The following is a 23,209-nucleotide window of genomic DNA, read 5'->3' as shown; positions in this document are numbered from 1 at the left end:
CGCTTTGGGCCTTCGAGGAAGGTAGGAAAACGCCATGCAAGCATACGCCATTTACCATATGTTCAATCAGCGTTTATTCATCTGTTGATTTGGAACCCCATCAGCTTCCACAGAGTGGTCGCCAGTCTTCCTGGGGTCCCGAAGCATAAAATACAGAGGTTTTACAAATTTCACAACAACCTAAAATGATTTCACAAAATTCACAAACTATTTCATCATATTTCCCTGAAAAGCTTCACATGTTAGAATAGGTTAAAACAAATTCATTTTTGTACCATCATACCAAAAACACACACCAGCATATCAAGAACACATACATTCCAAAACAACAAATCATACAAATTGGTAATTATTGTAAGTAGTCCGTGTTTTATCTTAGTTTTAAAATCTTTTTGAAACGATATTTGGGATATTCTTTCTTCTCAAACAATTCTTGAAAAAGGGACAGTCCAATCGCCAGAGCTGACCTGACGAGTTTGATATTGATGGTGTTTACACTCTTTTCAGTCGTGGTTGAAGAACTGTCCGTCTCAGGCCATCGATTCATTCAACGGCTGATCTTAAACTGGCCGCTGCCTCGCCTGTGTCCGGCTGAAGAAGTCTTATAGGAAGTGGTTAGAGAGGGCTCAGAGTGTCACCTAAACTCAGAGAAGTCTTAGTCATATTCGCTATCTGCAGTGCAGCATCTGTAACACCTTCGTGTTTGTTTTCCAACTAGCTTCTGTCAGGAAATGAGTCACCTCAGGTGTCAATGCAGCTGCTTTTTGCATCTGACCATCTATAGTGTAGGAGTTGACTCCAACTGATCCATTTTCAAACTGTGATCTTTTAATTTAATTATGTTGTTATTTTTTATGTTAATTATGTTGTTTTTAGTCAAGAATCCCCAAACCTGGTTCATTTTCTAGGACATAGTTTCTGGAGAGCGGCAGGAGTTCCTCACAGACTCACCTCTGAGTGGTTCTGTTGGCCCAGAACAACCTTTCCTCCCGTCATCTGATTAGACACTTTCCCGCTAGCTTACAGCCTCTCTGGTGTGAGGGGTTGTAGGCTGTATCTAGAAGTTCTGTTAACTTTTTTACCAAAGCCCCCCAAGGTCAGAAAAGAACCCAACACTGGAGAGCAGTCTCTGTAGCCGACAGAGAGGCGCGCTGTTGGTTTGCGTCTCCCAAGTCCAACTGGGTTTTGCTTGGTTGCGATGTGGCGCGTTTAGTCTTTGAACAGATTCATGCTGGCTGCAGGTTCGGTTCTTGTTTGATCCACACCAGATGGTTGGTTGGCAGATGTGAAAGCTCATCTGAACTCGGGTCTGCTTGAGGGTTTCAAGGCCGTGTCCCACAGCCACTAACGTACATTTTGTGCATATTGGTCACATGTGAATATAAGTGGAAGAAGTGAGAAAGGTTTGGGTTTACGTGCAATTTTCACTGATGTTAAAACAACGGAAGAAGTACGAACAAATAAACCACGTAAATCAACGTTTAAACACAAATAACGTAAAAGCCAAATGTGGCCCAGAATTTGTGCGTCGATTACGTCATTCAAACGGGATGTGTGCGCCGTACACGTCATATAAAAGTACATGCGTGAAAAGTCGGTTCGGCATACGTGGAATGGTCGTAGAATGCCACAAATTTGCGTAGGGATCTTGCAAAAATCACGCACAATTTCATGTGATGCATGTTATTATTGCCAATAATCTACACAAAATATGCGCAAACTGCGTAATTCTTAACTAAACAAAATTTTGAACAGCTCAAAACCGAATTCACGTAAAGACCCGCCGTCCGAAACCCTCGGTGGAGATCTGCGCACATTGACGAACGCAAGAAACGCGTGTGAATGACGTTGATCACACATGGAATTTCATACATGGAAAAAGACCAAAATGTGTGTAGAGGCTGTGTGACACGGTCCTCACCTGAAAAGGAACTCTGGTTTGGTTCTCCTCCAATCACTATGGGATTTCTTGGGTTATTGGATTCTGTGACGTTTAGTCAGCTAACGTCTCAAGTCCCCTCCGATCATCTTTGGATCCGTTTTTAAAGCATTCCAGGTGGTCTTTGAACTACGATGATGCTGTTTTACCCTAAATATAGTTTCCACTGAGCAGCAGGAGTTTCTTACAAATTCACCTCTGACTGGTGGGCGGGACCGTTGGCACAGGGCATCCCCACCCCCCATTCCCCTTTCCGTTGCTGAGAGCTTTCTGTTTAGGAGGAGCAGGGAGTTTGTGGCCCATCCAGCTTATTTTCTACATCACAAATGCACTTTTTTTTAACTGAATTTTTTTCCATCTGCCCCTCGATTCACAACGACTTCAATAAGGATGTACTCAGAAATGCTATTTTAATTTTATTTTTCTTAATGTATGTCCTAAATCATCAGAATAAATGCCACAGAAACACAATTTTCGTCAAAGTGGGCCTTTGGCGTTTGCTTGTACAGCGCTTTTCTACCGGCCTCGAAGGCCCAAAGCGCCTGGAGGAAGAGCGATGACGCCTTCAAGCCGTTTCCGTGTTCGATCCAAACCCAAACCGCGCTGCTGTGCGGTTGTCACAGGTTAGCATGGTGACACATTTCCCTCAAAGACGATGGGCGTCTCACATATTGCTGCTTTAAATGAAGGTTGTGGTTCGTTTGACTTGATGAGGGTGAAATGTTGTTGCCTGTAAACACTTTGGAGCTGCTGAGCTGGCAGAGCGGCGGAGTCACGGAGAAGCAGATGGCGCGTTGCTCCGAAGAAGAACTCACTTGAATGAATATACATATGCGTGTCCGTGTCTGTATTGTAAAGTCTATAGGTGTAAAAGGCTGTTTCCCAGCTTGTTTGAACACAGTTTTTCAAATGTTGGTATCAGGTTATGAAAATGCTTTTTCTTTCTTTTTTTAAACCTTTGTTCCCTTTGTTTTCTTCATTCTCAGTTCTGAAACAAAAATCAGAAACTTGGAGACACAAAAAAGTAAATTCTACACCTAATATCAACCTTTATGGTCAACAGTGAAGAGCAGATGGACAACCCCAGAATACTGAGGCCGTGCAGCGCGTGGACTACAGAACCACGGCTTTCAGGGTTTTCCGCTGACAGCAGTGTGTCTGGACCATTTCACCCAGCCTCAGACTGCAGAGGCATCTACTGCCGCCGTTTGGGGTCGAAAGGGCGAGCCATCTCCTGGGCCAGCTGTTGAACACACTTTTGAACAATTCTGCCTCCATTTCCCAGAATTCCACAGCCAAAGCTGGCACGCTTTACACCAGGGCTGTCATAATCCAGGCCTCGGGGGCCAGTGTCCTACATCTTTTCCAACCAAGCTGCCGTTGAAGCTCCTTATTGGCTAAAAACACACCTGATCCAGGTCATCAGCGGCAGATGAAGCTGGATTTCTGCGTCGGCCTTCGAGGTCTGGAGTTTGGCCTCTCTGCTTTAGACCATTGACTGTATAGACATTCTGGAGTGAGTGAGTGTGACATCAGCCATAGGAAATGGTTTACGTCTGGCTTGAACCAAATGAAGTCAACTTGGTCGCCATTTTTTTCCGCAATACAGATGCCGCCATGTTTGAGCGAGAAATCGTGAGGCAGCAGTGATTGGTCTGAGTCATTGTTTCTATGGCAACCACTCTCATCCATCAGAAGTCAGCTTGTTTGAAGTCCACACTCCTCCCACTTGAAAGTGGGCTACACAGAATCTGTTGATGAAAATGTTTTTAACGTTGGGAGGGGCCAACAGGTTCCCCCTACTGTCAGACCTAGAATGGCTCTTCTGACCAATATAATGACCGAATAACAGCTCTTTGTTTCTCTATTGAAGTCTGTCGGCCTCCTGGAACCAGTGGTTACTTCCTGTTTGGAATGCTGGAGGGGAGGGGCCACTCAGTCCAGTTTTTATTTCTACCAGCCGTTATTGCTCTCAGGAGCATCAGAAAACCATTGCATGCTTGGAATCAGCTGATAAATCCACTTTTACTGGTTCTGTTGTTGACATCAACATTTCTCTGTTGACACCTTTTAGTCCAGCTTTCATTAAAGTCAACGTTTTTTAAAACTCTCTGCTAGGATCAAACATGTATTTGTTCCAAGTTTCTATTTGCCGTGCACAAGTTTGGTTCCGTGCACGAGGAGTTTGCTACATGTGAGGTTTCTGCCGCTTGCCCGGCGGGAAAAGCGACTGAAGGTTTCAAAACCTCCAAACGTATCTTTGCCACCAAATTTCTTTTCAGAGAGGCTTTTCCGATCCGTCTTCTAACCCTGTGCATGGTCACGTGGTTGCTGGAGCCTATCCTAGCTGCTGAAGGCAGCCAGAACATGTCACCTTGTGCTCGGGGTTTGTTGCTCCATCATTGGTGTCTGTTGGTTTTCAGTTTTGGGAGGTCATTGTGGTTTTCTCTTGAAGCCAGCCAGGTTTACCCTGCTTGAGGTGTTTGCACCTTTTCCACAGAAAACGTCATCGACAAATGACGAACGCAAGACTTATGAATTACGTGTAACATGCGCGTCTCACGAATGGCCGACATTCCCTGTGTCCCACACATCTGCAGGATCCGTTGCTCTGATTTAGGGAAGCCGATCACCTCAGAAATGTGGTTCTGGTCTGTAGTTTGGTTCTCACTGCAACACTTTGACACGGCAGGACTTTGCTGGGCTGTGTTGACAGACGGGCGGCTGACTTTCACAGGCCTCTAAACTTGCTGTGGCTGTTTAGTTGTGGTTTAGGTGTAGTTTCTCACATGTGCTTGACGTCAAAGGGGAGCGTCCGTTTCTGCTCAGAATACAGCCTGGGAATCAGGATTTTAAATGAGGCAGGAGGAGCATGTACGAACACGCACGTCACTGTTCTCTGCTTTGGGGTTTTTCTTTTCTTTTTTTTTTAATCGTTTTGGCGGAATGCGGTCAGACTTACTTTCACATAGCCAGGGTGCTTGAATCCCGGAATTCTTCAGCAGAAATGAGTCCCTGACGTGAGCTTGAGCAGGTGTGCCGCGGACGCACCTCTGCTGCTGGGGCGGCTCACCTCCAGCGAGCTCTCCGCCTCTGAAATGGCGGGAGAGCGGCGAGCGTTTTTCTTTCCTGTGACGTGGGCCGGCGGAGCTTTATTAGTTTAGCGGTTGTAGCTGGGCAAACACTTGTTGTCATCACTCTGGGGTGTTTCCTCCAGCTGAGGCTCATAAAACACACCACTTTGTGAGTTCCCCTTCATGTGGGACTCCTTCTTGCATTCATTACGTCCACAACTGGGGGGGGGGGGGGGGGGGGGGGGGGGGGGGGCGATGTGGCGTGCTGCGATGGGAGCTGGAAGCTGGGTGGCTGCTGGGATCTTCAGCATGAAGAGGCTGCCCTATTAAATGTTTACTGGGAGCTCCGCCCACGAGCAGCTGTTGGTAACGTTGACTTCACGGTTCCGTAGATCCTGTGGTCCCCAGAGCTGCAGTTTCTTTCTTCTTTTTTTTTTTTGCGTGTGCCCTTGGGGGGCTGGTGGCTGCCCTGCCTTCACTCTGACCCGACGCGGTGTCGTATCAAAGATGATTGTCAAGGCGTGAAAAGGTCGAGGTGTTCCACGCTCAAGGGCTCGGCGGCAGAGAGGCCGCCTTTGTTTCTTCCCGCTCCGTCAGCCCCGGCCTGAACTTCACCCCTCATTCCTGATGTTGCTGCAGATAAGTGCTGGCTCTTCCTGTTTGTTCCTCTCAGATTCACGGAGTCTTGCTTAAGTTTAGTCTCTCCATGTTCTCTCCCAGCCCCCCCGAATCCCCCAAGACGCTGTGAAAACAAGGGTCACTTTTCAAGCCTGTCTGGGCTGCTATTCATCATTTAGTTCCCCATGCCTCTGTTTGGTGCAGCGATTCATGTATTGTTCCTCTTTCCCCTCCTGGGGAGTGGGAGTGCTTCCAGATTCCAGTTGGCTCATCCGTGCTCCTGTACCTGACCGTTTACCTCGTCTTTGCTCCTCCTCCTACACCTGGCTGTGGATCCTGTCTCCAGCTCGACTCGCGCCCCCAGCCGCCCCCCCAACTTTATCCGCATGAAGATCATTTGCTGGATTTTAAGTAGTTGTAGAGTTAGATAAGTAAATTCTTCTCTACGAGTTCTGATACATCGCCTGTCCGTCCTGGGGGAGGATCCCTCCTTCATATGGACACCCCTGACGTTTCTTCGTTTTTTCCAGAATCCGTTTTTTTAGGAGTTTATCCTTACCACGAAGGGGGGGTCTAAGGGCAGGGATGCCAGTTTAGTTTAGTCTGTTAGTTTAGTTAAAGTTGATATTGATGGTGTTTACACTCTTTTCAGTCGTGGTTGAAGAACTGTCCGTCTGGCAGGAAAAGCGTCTCAGGCCAAGTTAAAGTTTTAGTATTATCCTATTGAATTCTATGCATTTATGATCCTTTTTGAATGAACGTTCCCCTTTCAATTACCGGTACGAAGCCCATTGAGACGACTGTTGTTGTGAATTTGGGCTTTACACATAAAATAGAATTGAAGTCAACTGGATATCTGGAGGGCAGAGGTTGGGAAAGGTCTCACAAAACCCCCCAGCATGCCTCTGGAATGAGCAAGAGCACATGTTTACGTGGAGGGAGTGTGTGTGCTCAGGCCAAAGGCAAGCGGCATGTCCCGCTTAGTGCAAGACCCCCCGGCTCTGCGTCCTCGCTCGAAATGTGGAAATGTTGTTGGGTTTTTGCACGTGACTCCCGCTTTCCTAGTCTGTCTCTGAAAGAGCTAATGAAGGCGTGACAGACGGCGAGGAGGAGACGGACGTTGGGGAAGTGCAGCAGGAGGGAGGCGAGGATTAGGCGAGCGCAGGGCCGCCTGGTTTCCCCTTCCTCCCGCTCAGCTGATGTGCGTCTCAGTGAAAACATGAAGACGGGACTGCCTTCAGCAAACACGGCGCCCTGTCTTTCAGGAGGCAACACGGATACCGGCAGCCAATGTTTTCCTTATCAGGGGCCGCAGCAGCCAATCACAGACGGGGACCACGGGCAGAGCGTTCAGCCATCACCGCCATGCGTCCACCGCAGGAGACCCGGCGGCACGGACAGCCACAGCCGCTCGATTTTCCTCCAGGGAGAGTCGGGAAACTTTTCCGATGGCTGTGAAGAAAAATGCAGGGACAGAAGGAAGCCGGATCTCCAGCCGACACTGCTATTGGTCACCAAGGATAGAAATGTGCCATAAAATGCGGTTAAACCAACGATAAAAAAACAGATAATGTCGTCCCACCCCTCCAATTCTGTGCCAAAAGTAGGAAAAGGTCAGAAGGTCAGAGGGTAAAGCTTCTCGACCGTCTGGGGGATAAAAACCAACACAAACACAGTGAAAGCAGTCCAGAAATAAGTTATAGAACAATATGCCTGCGGGTCTCTGGTTCCGGGTCATCTCTCACAAAAGGAAATGATGCCAGCCGCAAATAAAAGCCCGATTTGGACAGGAGGATTGTTTGGTGCCTGAAACCAGTTTCAGGGCATAAGACGGAGGGGCGGAGCCCCGAGGAGGGAGACCGAGCGGCAGATTGTCCTTTGAGTTGTTCTTATGTTCTGAAAGGTTTGTTAGGTTTTCAAAGAATAGGACTTCTTTGCTGAAGCTTCCCTGCAGCTTTCTGATGATCTGATAAGATGTGAGAGCAGGTCAGCGCCGTGTCATCAGTCCGACATCTGACTTACACATCATTATTTTTATTGGAGAACTGGAAACGCCAAGAATCAGACAGTAAAAGTGCAATTACAGCGGCCTCAAAGAGAAACATTCTTTTACACACCCACTCGGATGAAAATGTTTTTAACATGTTCTTGTGGCTTTTTCTAAAGTATGGAGGACATACATGAAGACAATTAAACCCAAAACTGCATTTCTGAGGATTTTAGTGTTTCTTTTTACACCAACCGGGGCACGCATGTGAATGTATGCGTGTGTACAAATACATTTTCTGAGTAATTCATGACTAATTATCCCAACTTTGGTATATTTACATATATATTTCTGTTGTTCACCTTTTTGTAGTTTAATGCGTTTTATGTTTTCCTGTTTCTCTTTCTTTATTTTAGTATCTTCCTCCATTTTTTGCTGCTTATCTCATTCTACTATGTTTCAGCTGTTTTAATCATTCAACTATTCAAATGTTCATCTTTTTCCTGCTGTGACTTTTGCTCCTTCAAATCCTTGAACTTTTCCAGATATTCCAGGATTTCTGCCTCCATTGAAATAAATGGGGAATCCTTGGAGCACAAGCTCACTGGTTCGATACCCGTCTCTGGCATTTTTCACCAACATATCTTTTTTTGTTATTGTGCTGTTTTCACTTTATTTATGGTCAACTTTGATCATTTCTTGATTTAATTTTTTTTGGCCAATTATTAGCCTTTTGAAATTTTATTTTTGTTCTTGCATTTTCTTCTGGAAAGTCAGATCTTTCTAGTTTTTGTGTGTGATTACTTCACATGAACATCTTACAAATCCAAACTCGGAGGTGAATTTGTAATGAACTCCTGCCGCCCTGCAGGAACTATCTTCTAGAAAAAAACGACACATTTTTGGATTTTGGCTAAAAACGGCATCTGAACAATCAAAGATCGGAAGATGACCGGAGTGGGGCTTTGACCTTTTAGAAAGTAGGAACATTTCTTTACTTGGATTGCATTTACCAGTCGATTGCACAAATGTCAAAGTTTTGCATCAAGGCGGAAAGCCGACAGAATGATCCTTCGAACGGTTGAAGAGCTACAGTGGTGGAAGGAATGGAAACGCTGGAAAGCTCTGATGTGAAAGGGTAAATCCAACGACCAAACATCCAGCGTTCTGCCCCCCTCCCCCTTAGAGGGGCAGTTATAGCGTCTGGTGGACCTCAAATGATTTCCTGCCAGCGACGGCAGCCGCTCTGCTGAACGGAGAGGACGACTGCTGTTGCTAAGGATGGACACCAACGTCCCCACCTCCATCTCCAGACGGTTGCTCTAAAACGGCCGGTTCCTCCTTTTCTGGCACAAACCCCCCTGCCGACCAGAACCCCGGCCCGTTCTCAGTCTGTCCCGGTTCAGAAATGCATCTTCTGCCATCGTTCTGGGACTTTTCCACATCACAATCATTTGTCTGAGCGGATCTTCATGACCATGTTTTTCTTTTTTTACAATGTCGATAAAAATGATAAGTTGTTTCAAATTTTAGCCCAAGTTTAATTAGTGGTTTCGTCTTTTGTAGATTTCAGCAGAATCCTTCCGTTTGGGTCACCAGACCCTCGTGTCATTTCTGAACAGCGGCGCTGTGCACGTCCATGAAGCGTGGTATTATTAGATGGAGTGTCTGGAATCTGGGCCAAGCTTGGACATGTTTCATATACTTTGATAAAAAATATGCCGGAGACGGTTTCCCTCGGGTTCTGCAACATCTGCCGTGGCTCTGACGCAGACGTTGGGTTTGTTTTCCAACCTGACGGCTAACCCTTCCAGCTTTGTGCTCTTGAAGCAGCTCTGGATGTTTTCCTTTGGTCTCAGCTGTCGTTGCATGCTGGCTCCGCCGCCCTGCTGGGTCCCGAATGCAGGAACGGATGCCGTTTCAACGCATCGACTGAAGTTCTGTTGTTTCTGATGGTTGTCAGCCGGGTCACAGCACGGATCTGCGGGTCGGTGTAGTGCCCCACCCGAGCCTAATGCTTGACTTCTGCCGACTTGGCACAAAAAAAAGATGAGTGTCGAACCTCTTCTGTGGAGCCTTACTTTGCTGCATCTTCTGCACGTTTTGGTCCTGCGTCTCGATCAGCGGGATTTAAAGTTGCTTTAAGGTGGAAAACGCTGACAGACAACAGTTGTCTCTGTTTGGGAATCAAAGCTATCAAAAAAAGATGGGCCAACTTGAAAAAAATGGTTAAAAATGAACAAAAAAAGAAACTGATTCCCTGCGACAGCCAGCAACCCTATGACCCCAGAAAAGATTCAGCCAATTCTTAAAATGGATGGATAGAAATGGACTTCTTTTTTTTTTTGTCAGAGGGGAAAAGTTGAGTAACATTCATCCAGCCCTTGTTTTCTCGGCTTTTACCCCCCCCCCCCCCCTTTAATTTTTCTTTTATGTATTTTTTCTAAATTGCTAGTTTGAACACATTTAACTATCTCATCTGAAAGTAACTTAAGAAACAGGCTTCTTTGCTGGCTCTGCCAAAAAAAATAAAAATGAAAAATCGAAATAAGTTTCAGTTTCAGAAATTTAGATGTAAAAGTGCAAAAGCTGCAGTGGCTGAGTGGCGGCGAGGCGGTTGGATGCATCCAATCCAGTGACTGTATATGAGAACTGGACCGAGTTAGTGTGACGTTCGCCATGCTCTACTTCCTGTTCCAACGAAATGAATTCACAATACAGAAGCCCCCATGTTGGAGTATGACGTTTCATGGCTGCCATTAATTGAATGAGCGCAAAGATAACTGAGCAACTGTATTTATGAACTGTGAGAATCACTTTATTCGGTAAATGTACGCTTTAGTTAGCCCGTGACAGCTACTACGCAACTCAAAATACAGGAAGTGTGTATTAGCATGTGGCTAACAAATGCTAACAATGGAGCAGCATCTCTAAGGAATGAAAGTCCCGCCCTGCTGCATCGCCGGATTTGACATGAGGCATCTGATTGGTCAGTTTACAACTTGAATAACTTGCAGAAACAAATCAAAATAGAGGATTATCAAGAACGTGTTGATAAAAAGGTATGTGATCCAGAACGGTTCTTCTCACCAATAAAATGACTTAGTAACAGCGGCTTATTTCTCAAAAGACGTCTGTGGGACTTTGGCTTCTTGGAGCCACTTCCTGTTTGGAACGCCAGGAGGGAGGGGTCACTAAGTCCAGTTCTTGTATACATTCAAAGAACGGAACCCAGCAACATGTGAATCTTTCTCTTTCCCTTTGTAAAGCGGTTAAACGCTTTGGAAAACTCTGAAAACGTGACGGCCGCTGTCGTGGACCCCTTGGCGCGACTCGTTTTGGGTGGGGTCTCCTCAGCTGTGGCGAACTGTGGATGGTGACGGGAATCCTGTTGAAATGGAGGAAGGCTGCAGGGACCGAGTGGTTGGCCCAGCTCGAATCATCAGGGTAGCATGTGACATGTTTGACACCAGCGTCCCGGGACACACAAACCGATTGCCGAGTGTCCTCCCGGGCGTCCCGCCGCCTCGCGTGATGATGTCAGCCCCCACTGAGCAGAAGGCCTCTGAAGTCTGTGTTTATGTAGGGCCCAGTCTCTGGGGGAGAACCAAAGTTAAATAAACACGTGCTCTGTCCCGTCTGCATTAGGGACCTGCACACGTGGCTTTGGCGTCAGGGTAGCATTAAGCAGGGTGGGGTGGACCCGCCTGCACCCACTGGCACATATGAGCTCCCACTTGCCCACAACTTGCTATTATAGTCTTCCTCACTGTCTTGTCTGTGCTCGCGTTCCTCCATGTGTCATGCTGGCTGGAAGGTGAAGACGTCAGGCTCTGCACACGGACGGGTCGTTCTTTGTGGAGCGAGCTCCATCGCCTCTTTAAAATGAAAGGCACAAACCTGTTTGCCTGCCTCGCTGTGGGTGTTTTTGAAAGCAGAGTGGGCCGTTTCGTGCACATGTGCATGCCCTGCAGATCGGTAACAGGTCTGGCGGCATACCATCGGCATGACAGCGGGGATGTTGCAAAGCTCGTTCAAACGGCCTCAGCGGGTCATTCTTTTACGGCTCCGGTGTTGTCATCCAAACGTGGTCGACCCGCGTGTCCAGCGCAGATGAGATGGCGGTGTGTCAAATGCATTACTGACAGCCATCTTTTTTCCTGGTTGGTAACAGTCGGCCTCTCGTGGGTTGGATGGAAGCCACATCCGGCCAGCAGCTTTCAGAGGTGTTGAGGTCCAAACACGTCATTGGAAGTTTCGTCAAATTGCAGGTGGTTGAACAGAAGTAGGTCACCTCTGGGAGATCAGCGCTCGATGGCACTAATTTTCTGCTCGGGTGTCATTGAGTCGCCATCACAAGAGCTAAGCTGAAAAGGCGGAAAACAAAAGGAATGGAAACACGAGTCAGCCGTGTCTCAGGCAGATTTCAGAACAGCTCCAACAGTTGTGCGACAGAGTGTGTAGTTACCAGCTTGCTGACCGTCAGTTCGCTGGTTTTTGCCTCTAATTTGATGTCTTTGTTTTAACCAGAAGCTCCTCGTTGAGGAGATCAGGAAGAACTGAAAAAGCTTTTCTATCAGCACATGAAAACTTGCAGACGGAGGGCTTCAAAAATGTCAGCGTGCGTGGCGAATGCATTGCTTTGCAGGTGTGCAACTGCACCGATGGCCTTTGTGTGTTTGTGTTGAGGCTGTCACATGTCACTGCCGGGACAGCTGGCACCCCCCTGAACTCGGGGGCGGAGGATTTCCCCCGTCTGCTGGCGTCGGGCGTGGGGGCTCCGAGCCTCCCTTCAGCTGTGAAGCTCCGGTCTCTGTGAGGGAAGAAGAAAAACAAGACGGCCCGCCCGGGCTTCAACCCGCTAACAACGGAGGAGTTGGTGTCTTCTTCAGGCTGTGGAGCGGCGAGCTCTCTACACGTGGGAGGAGCAACGGATGAATCCATTTTGGGAAATGATGATTTTCCAGAGGAGCTCTGGTGGCGGCCGCCGTGCAGCGCCCAAGACCGCCAGTTCCTACCAAGAAGCGCATCGCCATCCGGTTGTTGGTCACATGACTCATCTAAGTTTAAAAAAGTGTTTCCATTGCAGTTGTGTAAAATATGTCCATTTTGATACAAGCTCCGGAACCACCTCCTCCAAGAGCAAAAACCTTTTCAGATAAATGCAAGTTTCTTTCTAAATTGTTGTGTTGCCATTAGGCAAATTTATTATCGCAAATCCAATTCGCACAATTTCCTAGTCATTGGAAACGCCAGCTGGTGATCTGTGTCATCCATATCCAAGGACCATCTTCTACTTTAGTGCGCCTTTTAGCAAACATTTAATCCCCAAATCCCTCAGGGAAAACTTCCTAGGGTAGTTTTAAAATTATTATGGGATGGCCACAAGAGCTGCGGGTTGGTTTGCCGTTCTGTGGCCCCGTGGGTAATTTGGCCATTTTTACACAACATGAGGAAAGAAAACTTTTGTTTGAGCAACCATCAGGAACTTTTATGAACGCACCACCGGGTTAAGTCTACAACCACAACCAAAGTTTCATTGACCTTTGACCTCAGGAGCCATGTTGATTAATCCCCCCAAAAAATTCGCCTTTAGTACCTTTTACACTTTAAACTGCTCTTCTGTATTTCAATCTATCCCCTCACAACTCCTCGAGCATCATTGTAAAGCTAATTGCGAAAAACGTTGGTTCGTCGAATTTGACCGGGGTTAGCGTAGCGAGCTCGCAAAAGGGGGCGTTTCCGTGTTGCTCACAGGTTTCGTAAAATTTAATAATGAACGAACGATGTGTTCTACGATGTGAAACTATTAGGAATGTGGGCGTGGTTAACAAAAAAACCTCTGTTGTCAAGAAAACCCATAAGTTTACTCTTGCAGATTCCTGTAAAAATGATGCAAACCTGTCCGTCACTCCCAAGCGACAGACAATTTCAATGGTTGCTATGGAGACAAAACCAACAGAAAAGCTGCCATTTTGAAAAAAGAGAGAAAAAAAGTACACATGTTTTATAAATTTGTTATGTGCTGCTCCGACCAAGGTGGGAGGGGCAGAAGGGTCATGTGGCAGCTGCCCAGCCAGTGGGGGCAGGAGCAGCAAGGGGGGTGGGGGTACACAACGCCGCTTACTGCTTTCATTTTAAACAACCCAATTTTGATGGTGCTCTGATAATAAAGCTGGACTGAATCTATTTTGTCCTAAAAATGTACATTTCTTCTCGTTGTTATTTAAGTTGTAATTTTATAGACATAACATGTTCCGCTTCTGCTTCAGACGCCGATAAACAATCTTGGTTGAACATTAAAAACATATTTTTTAGGTTTATTAACTAGTAGAAAAAACAAAATATGAATTGAAACGCATATGCATTATTTTGTTTATAGATGTTTATCTGTTTTTTTTACCTGGACTGGTCAGGATTTCATGTTATCACAATATTAAAAATCCAAAACTCGTGTAACGAATGAATTTTTTTCCAGCTGTTTTTGGGGTGGGCCACGTTTTAAAGTTCCAAATTCAACTTGATTTTATTTTGTGTAGCACCTTTCATGAAAGAAGAACAGCTCAAGGTGCTGCACACAGAAACAAACAAGAACACAAAAACTCCAATCCCCACACATGCAATCAAATAATAAAATAAGCCCTTCATAATAAAATAAACAAAAAATCAGGGTTTCATTCCCTGGGGGCACGATGAACTTCATCCAGACCCTTCACACTACCGCCTAACGGTGTGGTCACAAAGGGGCCCATGTCCGGGTCTCCCTGTGCCGGTCCCCAGCCTGGATGACATAGGGGGTTGTGTCGGTGTTTGGCCGAAGCTTTTCTAAGCCGACCAATGTCGTGACGGTGTTTGCTCCTGGCTATAACTGCGTTTTGAAATGATTCTTTGTTTTTGGGATTCTTGAGCAACACTTTTGCATTTGGGTTCTGGTGCAGCATGAAGACTCTCTGGCAGAGGTTCTCCCCAGCAGAGAACGCAGGAAGCTCTGACCTCCATAAAAGTCCTGAAGGCTAAAACCTTCGGCAGCAGACGCCGTGTGTGAGGCGTCGGGCGTTCTCTCACGTTGGAGTGTCCACTCTGCAGGCTGCCTCTGAAGGAGTGAGCAATCCTGGCAGGAAATTTAAGGTGGAACTGAAAAACACTTTTTCCTCATCTGCTCAGAAGCCAGATGTGAGCAGGGCACGTTGGTGCTGTAACTCTGCTTAAAAACGGGGTTTTATTGGTTCCATGTTGTTGGAAGTTAAGGTTTAGCTGCTGAATGACTCGTTTACAGAAGGTGCTGGTTGATGCAGCTGACATCCGTCTGCTGATGGGTCAATCTCCACTCAGTTTCCAAACTTTGAGCATCGCATGTGATAGTAATCTACGTTTGTAGATCATTTGGCGTTCTGCCCTTTATCCCTTGTGCTATCCTAGGCTCTTTAAAATTGGGAGTTGGGTCATCTAGACCAGTGTTTTTCAACCTTTTCTGAGCCACAGCACACTTTAGCCTTAAAAAAAATCCCGCGGCACACCAGCATCCAAAAATTAAAAAAAAAAAGGAGAAACTCATAGTCTGTATTGATCTACAGCCCCTCCACAGTCTCACGTGCATTTTTGAGATAATTGTTGCAGAAAAAGCTGGAAGTTGCAGTTGTTTTTTTCTAAAAGATGCAATAAAAGTTAAGTTAGAAGATTTAAAAACAGTTTGATGTGTGTTCGTTGGTTTCAAGACGTTTAACAACAGATCTCCTTGTCCGCTGTCACTCTCACAACCCAATGCATCATGGGAAATGTAGTGCATAAAACGGCCGAAGATCGGTTTTTGGAGCTTCATTGTTTTGTTCACTTGTTCCACGGTCTGATACCGGACTCTGTGGAAAGCTCCACCGCTAAAGACGAGCTTTAGCTGCTATTTTTGTTAGAACTGAGCGACTTTACGAGCTAAATCGGGAAAAGGAAGTGAAGACTTTAAGCACTTCTGATTGGTCAGACTGATGACATGTGATTAACCCCCCCAAGAATGATTGGTGGAGACAGTTAAAGGGACGGGACGGGACTTTTCCAAAATACAGCCGAAGGTGCAGCTGAATCGTGGTACCGTCATTCTTATCAAAATGCCTTTAATAAAATAAACGCAAAGAAAAAGTATTTTACGATCTTTTATATTCCTAACTCCTCAGTGTTTTATCAGGGCCTGTTTGGATGAACAGAGAGCTGAAATCCTGGAGATGTGAAATGTTGTTAAATCAGTTAATGAGGGCAATTTCCCACGGCACACTTGACCATCTCCCACGGCACACTAGTGTGCCGTGGGAGAAAAACACTGGTTGAAAAACACTGATCTAGACCCACTAGACCAGGGGTCGGGAACCTATGGCTCGCGAGCCATATATGGCTCTTTTGATGGTCACATGTGGCTCGCAGACAAATCTTTAATTATAGTTTTTTTTTTTCATTGGACCAGTCCTTCTCGGGCGCGATGCGATGCCAGAGGCGCGCAGTAGTAGCAGTGCTTAGAGAGAGAAATCTGCGCCAGCGCTATCAGTTACTATTATCTATTATTTCACAGAGTTTGTACCAGCCGGAAACCTGTGAATTGACGTGCCTAAAACTGCGCGCTCCCGTCTCTGAGAAAGAGCGCGCAGATGCGGGGACGGGATGTGTGAGGGAGAAAGCAGAGGGTGGGGGTGAGGTGTTGTGGGGACAGGCAGCAGGTGAATCGCGCAGGGATTGTAAAAACGTAAAACCCGCTGCCCGTCACTCACTGCAGCGTGTGAGTGTGTGTTTGGCTCCACGTCTGCATGTGAGCAGTCTTTGTCACATCTACAGAACATTCAGACCTACAATCACGTTTAAAGTCTCAACGCCTGCATGAAGCAGAAACTCACCACGTATCAACCAGACTAGACCATCAGCAAAACTACCACGAGAAATACTCATCATTTATTAGCAACAGAATAACAATGTTATTAAAAAGAATCCTCAGACTTATTGTACTTTAAAAATGTTTAAATTACACCAAATGCACACATTCACTTGTATATTTAGTTTTAAACAAATTGTCGCGGACTGAGTTTAACTTGGCTGTTGGGCCGCGATAAAAGTTCTGGAGTTCATGGAACGCATCGATCAAGCAGAGATCTGATTGGCTCTCAGTTCTGTCGCTCAGCCTGTTGTTAGGTAGTTTGGACCAATGGGGTTCAGCTGTGGGCCGAATAAGGGAAATGGGAGGGGCTGGAGCGGGAGCAGGGGAATATAAAGTTGGGAGAAGCGCTCTCGTCTCAGCGGGAGTGATTCAGGAGTTGCTGAATTAATTTTACGGCGTTTGTTGTGGTCTACAGTAACCAGAATAACGAACCTTAAAAGAGGTTAAGTCTCCGTGCCTCAGTGTGGGGAAGGGACACTACATTATTGTATGGCTCTTTCGAAATTACATTTCAAAATATGTGGCATTTATGGCTCTCTTGGCCAAAAAGGTTCCCGACCCCTGCACTAGACAGAGCTCTGAACCTTTTTTCTTCAATGATTTGTGATCTTCACTGGTGTCCATGGATTACATGAAATCTTTCCACCTTTATCCACCTTTGTCATGGTAGGGAGAACACCTCAATGGAAGGGTGGGGGCATCTAATCAAGGCCGTGTCACATTGCCATGACGTACATTTGGCGCATATTACATGGTTGAAAATATGAAATATTGGGTGAAAATTGGTCATACGTGAATCTGCATGGAAAAAGTGAGAAAAGTTCTTTACGTGAATTTTTTACAGTTGTATCACGAATGAACCACGCAAAGAAATCAACGGAGAACATGAACCGTGTCTGATCATTGCCCTAATTTGAACTTGATATGTGAGCTGTATATGTGATATAAAAGTTATATATGTGTTAGGGCTGCACGATATGAGGAAAACTTGCGATATGCGATATTAGTGATCAATAATGCGATAACGATAAATCTGCGGTAAATAAACAAATAGAAAAATAAACAAAAACATCATTCCCATTTCATTGCAAGTTTAAAAATTATACTCCAAATGACCCTCATCGACATGGGGGACAAACATCTAACATAATAGGACTCCATCTGATTGGTCAACAATGGGAAGGCATCCATCTGATTGGTCAAAGCATAAAGGGATTTATTTGATTCGTTAAATGCTTCAAGCTGCTAGAAGATTGTTTTAACACATTTTGGGTTTGCGATTTATTGCGATATTCGCCGTCTTTTGCGATATGCATACTGCAGAGCTGGATATTGCGATAACGATAAATTTGCGGTATATTGTGCAGGCCTAATATGTGTGGTACATGCGTGAATAGTCTGTTAGACAGACGTGGAAGGGTCATGGAAAGACACATTTGCTTCCAAATGGCGTTAATCACTGAGTTTTGTGTTTTTGTGGGTCTGTCTTTGTCTTGTATGAGTGCTTCAATGAAGTGACTTTGAAGACCAGGATTGGTCCACGAAACTGAATGTGAATTTTAGACCCAGAGAGGGATCCCCTTAATGTTCCCGCTGCGCACGTGACGCTGCACGCGCCCAGCCGAGCGGTTCCGTCCTGCAAGAGGAGCCGCTTCAGTGACATCAGCAGGCAAATATAGTAACCGAGCTCGGCAGGAGCGTGCAGTCGTGCGCACACACACCTCTTTCCGACTGTCGGCACAAAAGAGTCAAACCAGTTCTAAAGATTTCTGAAGAAAACCCTCATTGGTCCCTGAACACATCAGTAGAGTTTGTATTCAAAATGTAACCTGAAGGTTTCAAAAAGGTTTTTGGCTTTGAAAACACAAAATGCTGAATGACACACAATATAAAAATACATTTTTGATTAAAAAAAAAATGCATTTTATACACAGTTCTGACCCTTTGTTTTTGGATTTATACACTTTTAATTTGTCTTTACCTTTTGGATTGTTGTTAAGAAACATAAAACTGTATTTTCGTAGGAAATGATGAAAACGTTACTATTCGGGATTCAGTTTCTCCTCTTCTTTTACCGTTGAGATTTGTTGTGGAATGACTGTGAAACACAAAAAAAAGAGATGTGGGGGGGGTTGTAACTACAAATATGGTTTATCAAAAGAGCTTTTTGTTGTGTGACATGAACCGAGGGGAACGACAAAAATGACACCTTTCTGGTTGAAGCTGTGTCTAAGCCGATTTCTGACATTTTGTCTCCAATAGGAGAACTGGAAGGGGGGGGGGGGCAGTGGAGCTTCTTGGTTCAAAGTCTCTGACTGACGCCTGGAAAAATAAAATGCAATAAAAACAATAAAGTACCACAAATGACAAATAATGTGACTCGCCGAACTCTTGGTGTAAATTTCCATTTGAGCGTGAACTCAAAGACAAATGGTTTTGTACCAATAATATTCATAATTGTCGATAGATTCCTGTTAGTAGTACTAATAAAAATACTAGTAAAATATGGACAAATATGTGTTGAATAGTCGAAATCCTGCTTTTCTGTAGCCTTTCAGAGTAAACTATATCCATATATATGATCTTATTACCTTTGGAACACTAAAGAATGTTTTTTATGAAATATGAGTTTTGTTCTACAATCTCTGTGGCTCCGCCTTTCTCTCCTTGTGGGTGTCGCCCATTTTATGACATCCTCATAGAGTCGGCCTCAGCAGTGTGTCTGCGTCTCTCCCTTGAAAACGACAACATCCGAACTTTTGCAAAGATGGATGTGCGCATTGTTAAATAAAATCGTTTAGCCGATCCCTGCTAGCTCCAGTGAGAAAATGGGCGTGTATGTTAACCAGGGGGCGGGGCTAGCAGCACAGACTCTTCCTGGAATGGGTGGTTCCTCACTTTGTGATGTCACAATGTTAGAACCCACTCGTTTTCATGCATTGGGAGGGGCTGGCGCTCAGAGGAATACTCGTAGTGGATCAAAATACCACTGTGGGTTGTTTTTTGGTGAGGAATGTTCATTATAAAACACTCAGAATGGTTGATTCTGGATGATATAGGCCCTTTAAATTGGCTTTCAGATTCAAAAAATGTGAGACAATGTTTTGAAGAACTGGTCATCAAATGAAGCTTCAGTGGGGGGGTTGTGGGTTCTCTTCCTCTGTGTATCAGATGCTCGTTAGAGCCCCACATGTAAACTCTCCCATATGAACACGTGCCCCGCCGTGGGAGCGGTGTGGTGAGGCGACGGGCGGCTGGAGCCTCCTGAGGCTGATCACCACTGATGTGATCCGCTGCCCGTCACAGGGACATCTGTGAGGTTAACGCCATGACTGGTCACCGAGGTCGCCAGGCTTAAAGGTGCCCCTCTTCCTCAGACGGGGGGTTGCCACCAAAAGGCTGACAGAAGTTTGTCCTTGTTTTCCCAGGGGGAGGCGGGAAGAGGAATGGCCGCAGCAAGAAGTGGAAGGAGATGCTGAAGCTCCCGCACATCAGCCAGTGTGAGGAGCTGCGCCGCACTGTTGGTATGAAACCCGGGGTGTGATGTGGTGTCGTTGGGGTGGGTCCAACTGCAAGAGGAAGCTCGGATTGGACTTCCTTCCTTTTTTCTGCCCGTCTCCACCCGCAGTTACAGGCAGGGGACAGGAAACGGGGGGGGTGCGACTGAGACGGGGAAATGGTCCGTACAGTTGTTGATATGGAAGCCTTAAAATTGCATCATAAAACCAGAATGGGTTGAAAGAGGCTTCCTTCCTGTCATCGACGTCTAGCTTGGACTTCAAAGCGCTGGCGGGGCTCGTCCTGTGTCGACCCGCTCTCCTCTCGGGGCTCCCACCCCGCTCAGCTGCCACGGCTCACTGCGCGCCGCAGAGCCCGTGTGTGCGTGTCAGCGTGTTTGGGACAGAGCTGGTGCGTCACAGCTATCTGCCAGAGATTGCAGTGCCAGCCTCCCCCACATTCTCACATACTCTCGTCCGTCTCCATGCATCCACTATCTCTTTCTGTCTTTTTTTTTCCATCCTCTTCACAGCGGGACTGAGGAGTGGAATAATGGGTGGAGAGTGGAAACCCCAAAGGCTGGGAGAAAGAAATGGCTTTTAACAGCGAAAGCGGGGCTCTTTAGACGACTAGAGCCCGGGAGGGCGGCCTTCGGTCGTCTGTCCTGCTCAGCACTTAGACGCCGTTCATTGTCAGGAACAGCCCCCCCCCCCCCCCCCCCCCCCCCCCCCCATTTGAAAAGATGCGTATTTATTTCTGCCAGGACTGACCGACTCCCACCTGAACTGATTTATGGAGGTTGACAACTTGTTAGCTGTTCCTGCTGGTAGTAATAGTCCTTTAAGGTGCAGAGAAATACATCTGTGCTTGAAAAAGTGGCAGGAGTTCATCAGAAACTGTTGATGCGGAGCAACTCCCGTCCCCATGACTAAGCTACCCGTCCCTCCCACTAGCTTACAGCCCCTCACACTCTAAAACTAACATTAGCGGTGCAACATCAGATCCATCCATCCGCACAGTTTAGATCCAGATTCCAGCTCAGGCCAGGAAAACAAAGACGAACATCGTCTGCAAATGGATGCATCAGAAAGGAGCTTGTAACCTGCCGATTTTTCAAGCAGCCTTTTTTCGTTTGGTCCTGATGTGCAATCATTTGAACAAAGAATTTTATGCTTAATTTTCTTTATCTACGTCAGGGGTGTCCAAGTTGAGGCCTGAAGGGCCGGCCGCCTGCTAGTTTTTCAGAAACCCTGCCTTATCTGCTGCTGATTACCTGGATCAGGTGTGTTTAAGGAGCTTCAATGGACACCGGCCCTCTGGGGCCTGGATTTGGACTCCCCTGATCTATGTCCCCCCTCACCAGAAAAATGCCAAATCCCCATTTTCATTGGAGTAGGTCTTTAAATTTGGCTGAAAGTAGGTCAGGAGTCCCGTCCAGCAGTGGTTTGTGGGTTCATCCTTCATGCTCGTTAAACTGCTGCGAGTTTGTTTGGGGGCTGTTGAGTGAGGAGCCTTCAGGCTTTCGGCATGTTCACGGACCCGACTGTTCGGGGTTACATACGACAGCATCGCGTCTGTGCTGTTGCGTAATTCCGCTATCACACAGAGTGCGACATCAAAATAATCCTCCGTGTGCGTTTAAACACAGACGTGCAGTCACACACACATCCTTAGAGGGATACAGTACGGCAGCTGATAGCAGCGTCTTTGTTGTGTCTTGATAATGTCAGGCATTTGACCTTAGCCTTGACAAGTGAGCAGTACTTCTATAAAACCCAGATTACATTATGGGGCTGCAGCCGCTCTGTCTGCCAGGCTCGGAAACCCCTCTCCTCCTCTTCTTTTTCCATCCTTCTCTCATTTTTCTGTCCGCACAATGCTTTGTTGCGTGTTGCCAGCTGTGCAGCTGGTGACACATGCATGCACACCCAGACATGCAATCACGCCATCCATTTACTTAAACGTACTTTTTCTCTCCGTCCCTGTTCCTCTGCAGGCACCCGTGGGTGCACACGGGGTTGCCGACTCCTAATCCTCACGCACACAATTACACAACACTCACACGGCATCATCTTCAGTTCCTTTTGTTTACCCGGAAGTTGGTGAGCGACCCACCAGGTCATGTGACTCACCTGACGTTGTTTGTATTTTACTTTTAAGGGGGATTATGGGGAGTTTTGTAAATAACAGATCGTGTTTCTTTGGGTGGAAGACGGAAATTGTGTTTTTGTATTTTCGAAAGACAATGTAAAACTGTTTTAACATTGAGCTAATGAAGAGCAACGCCCAGTAGGAGGGGCTTATGATTTAAAAAAGGGGAAGTATTACAGGAAATGATGAGGGTGTCTTGAACTTGGATTACAAAAGAAAAGTCTCACCTTGGCCCCTCTGTTCCCTGAGGAACCCACGACACCAGCGCAGGCCCGCTGTGGAGCACGTCTGGTTTGGACCAGGCTGCAGCTCCTTCACGCCTGTTCACATTTGTCTAAAGCGTCTCCGCCCGAACCGGACACCTTTCATTGCAGCTAACCCCACTGGTGCAGACGGTCCCGCTTTACATTTTTCCCTGACACCTTACCACCTCACACACTTCTGTTTTTTTTAATGCCAAGTGTTCACATTTTGCACCCAATGAGACATTTCTCTTGTGCAAAGAGGGACATGATTCGTTGCATTATGATGTCCAGAAATCCCCTTCTGTAACCGGAAAAACTCTCACTAAATGTAGGTAAAGCTGCCTTTACGGGTGGATGCAGGCTGTCTGCAGGTGTAAAAACGGGGCAAACCTGTACAAAATGTTTAGAACTGGACACCTACAGTCAGTAAGGAGCCAGTAACTTACTAACGACTAGATTGTGGCTTTAGGACGCCGGACGACAGCATCACCCGTACATCACAAGTGCGTGCAACTTCCATTAACCTTACGAATGCAGTATATCACGAAACACCTACCACACAGACACGACAATGGTACGTTCGCTTTTAGTGACACCCTCTGACGTGGCGGTGAACCCCTGCGCCCCCTTGAGATGCTGCAGCCCCTCTCCAAGACCGCCCACGGACCCGGACAACTGAGAAACCCACAGGACCCGTACTAAGGACTAAGGCCTAAGCAAAAAAATATACTTCAGCAGTGTTTCATTCTGTATTATTCTGTTTAGACCTTGTGCTATCCTCATTTG

At 46.3% G+C, this 23,209-nt stretch overlaps 1 protein-coding gene across 2 annotated transcripts in view; it reads left to right on the top strand.

The window, feature by feature from the left end:
• The window catches only part of grk4 (G protein-coupled receptor kinase 4), a 67,930-nt gene that overhangs the window by 5,312 nt on the left and 39,409 nt on the right, over nt 1-23,209 (top strand). For both annotated transcript variants that reach the window (XM_004066309.4, XM_011480712.3), the window contains exon 2: nt 19,958-20,053. In XM_004066309.4, coding sequence (XP_004066357.1) covers nt 19,958-20,053 — 96 coding nt within the window. The remainder of the gene's footprint in view (nt 1-19,957; nt 20,054-23,209) is intronic.

This window comes from Oryzias latipes, chromosome 1, assembly GCF_002234675.1.
Source record: "Oryzias latipes chromosome 1, ASM223467v1".
In the NCBI taxonomy this organism is placed as follows: domain Eukaryota; kingdom Metazoa; phylum Chordata; class Actinopteri; order Beloniformes; family Adrianichthyidae; genus Oryzias; species Oryzias latipes.
Note: the sequence above shows the minus strand (reverse complement) of the source record. Positions and strands in the feature narration are given on the sequence as shown.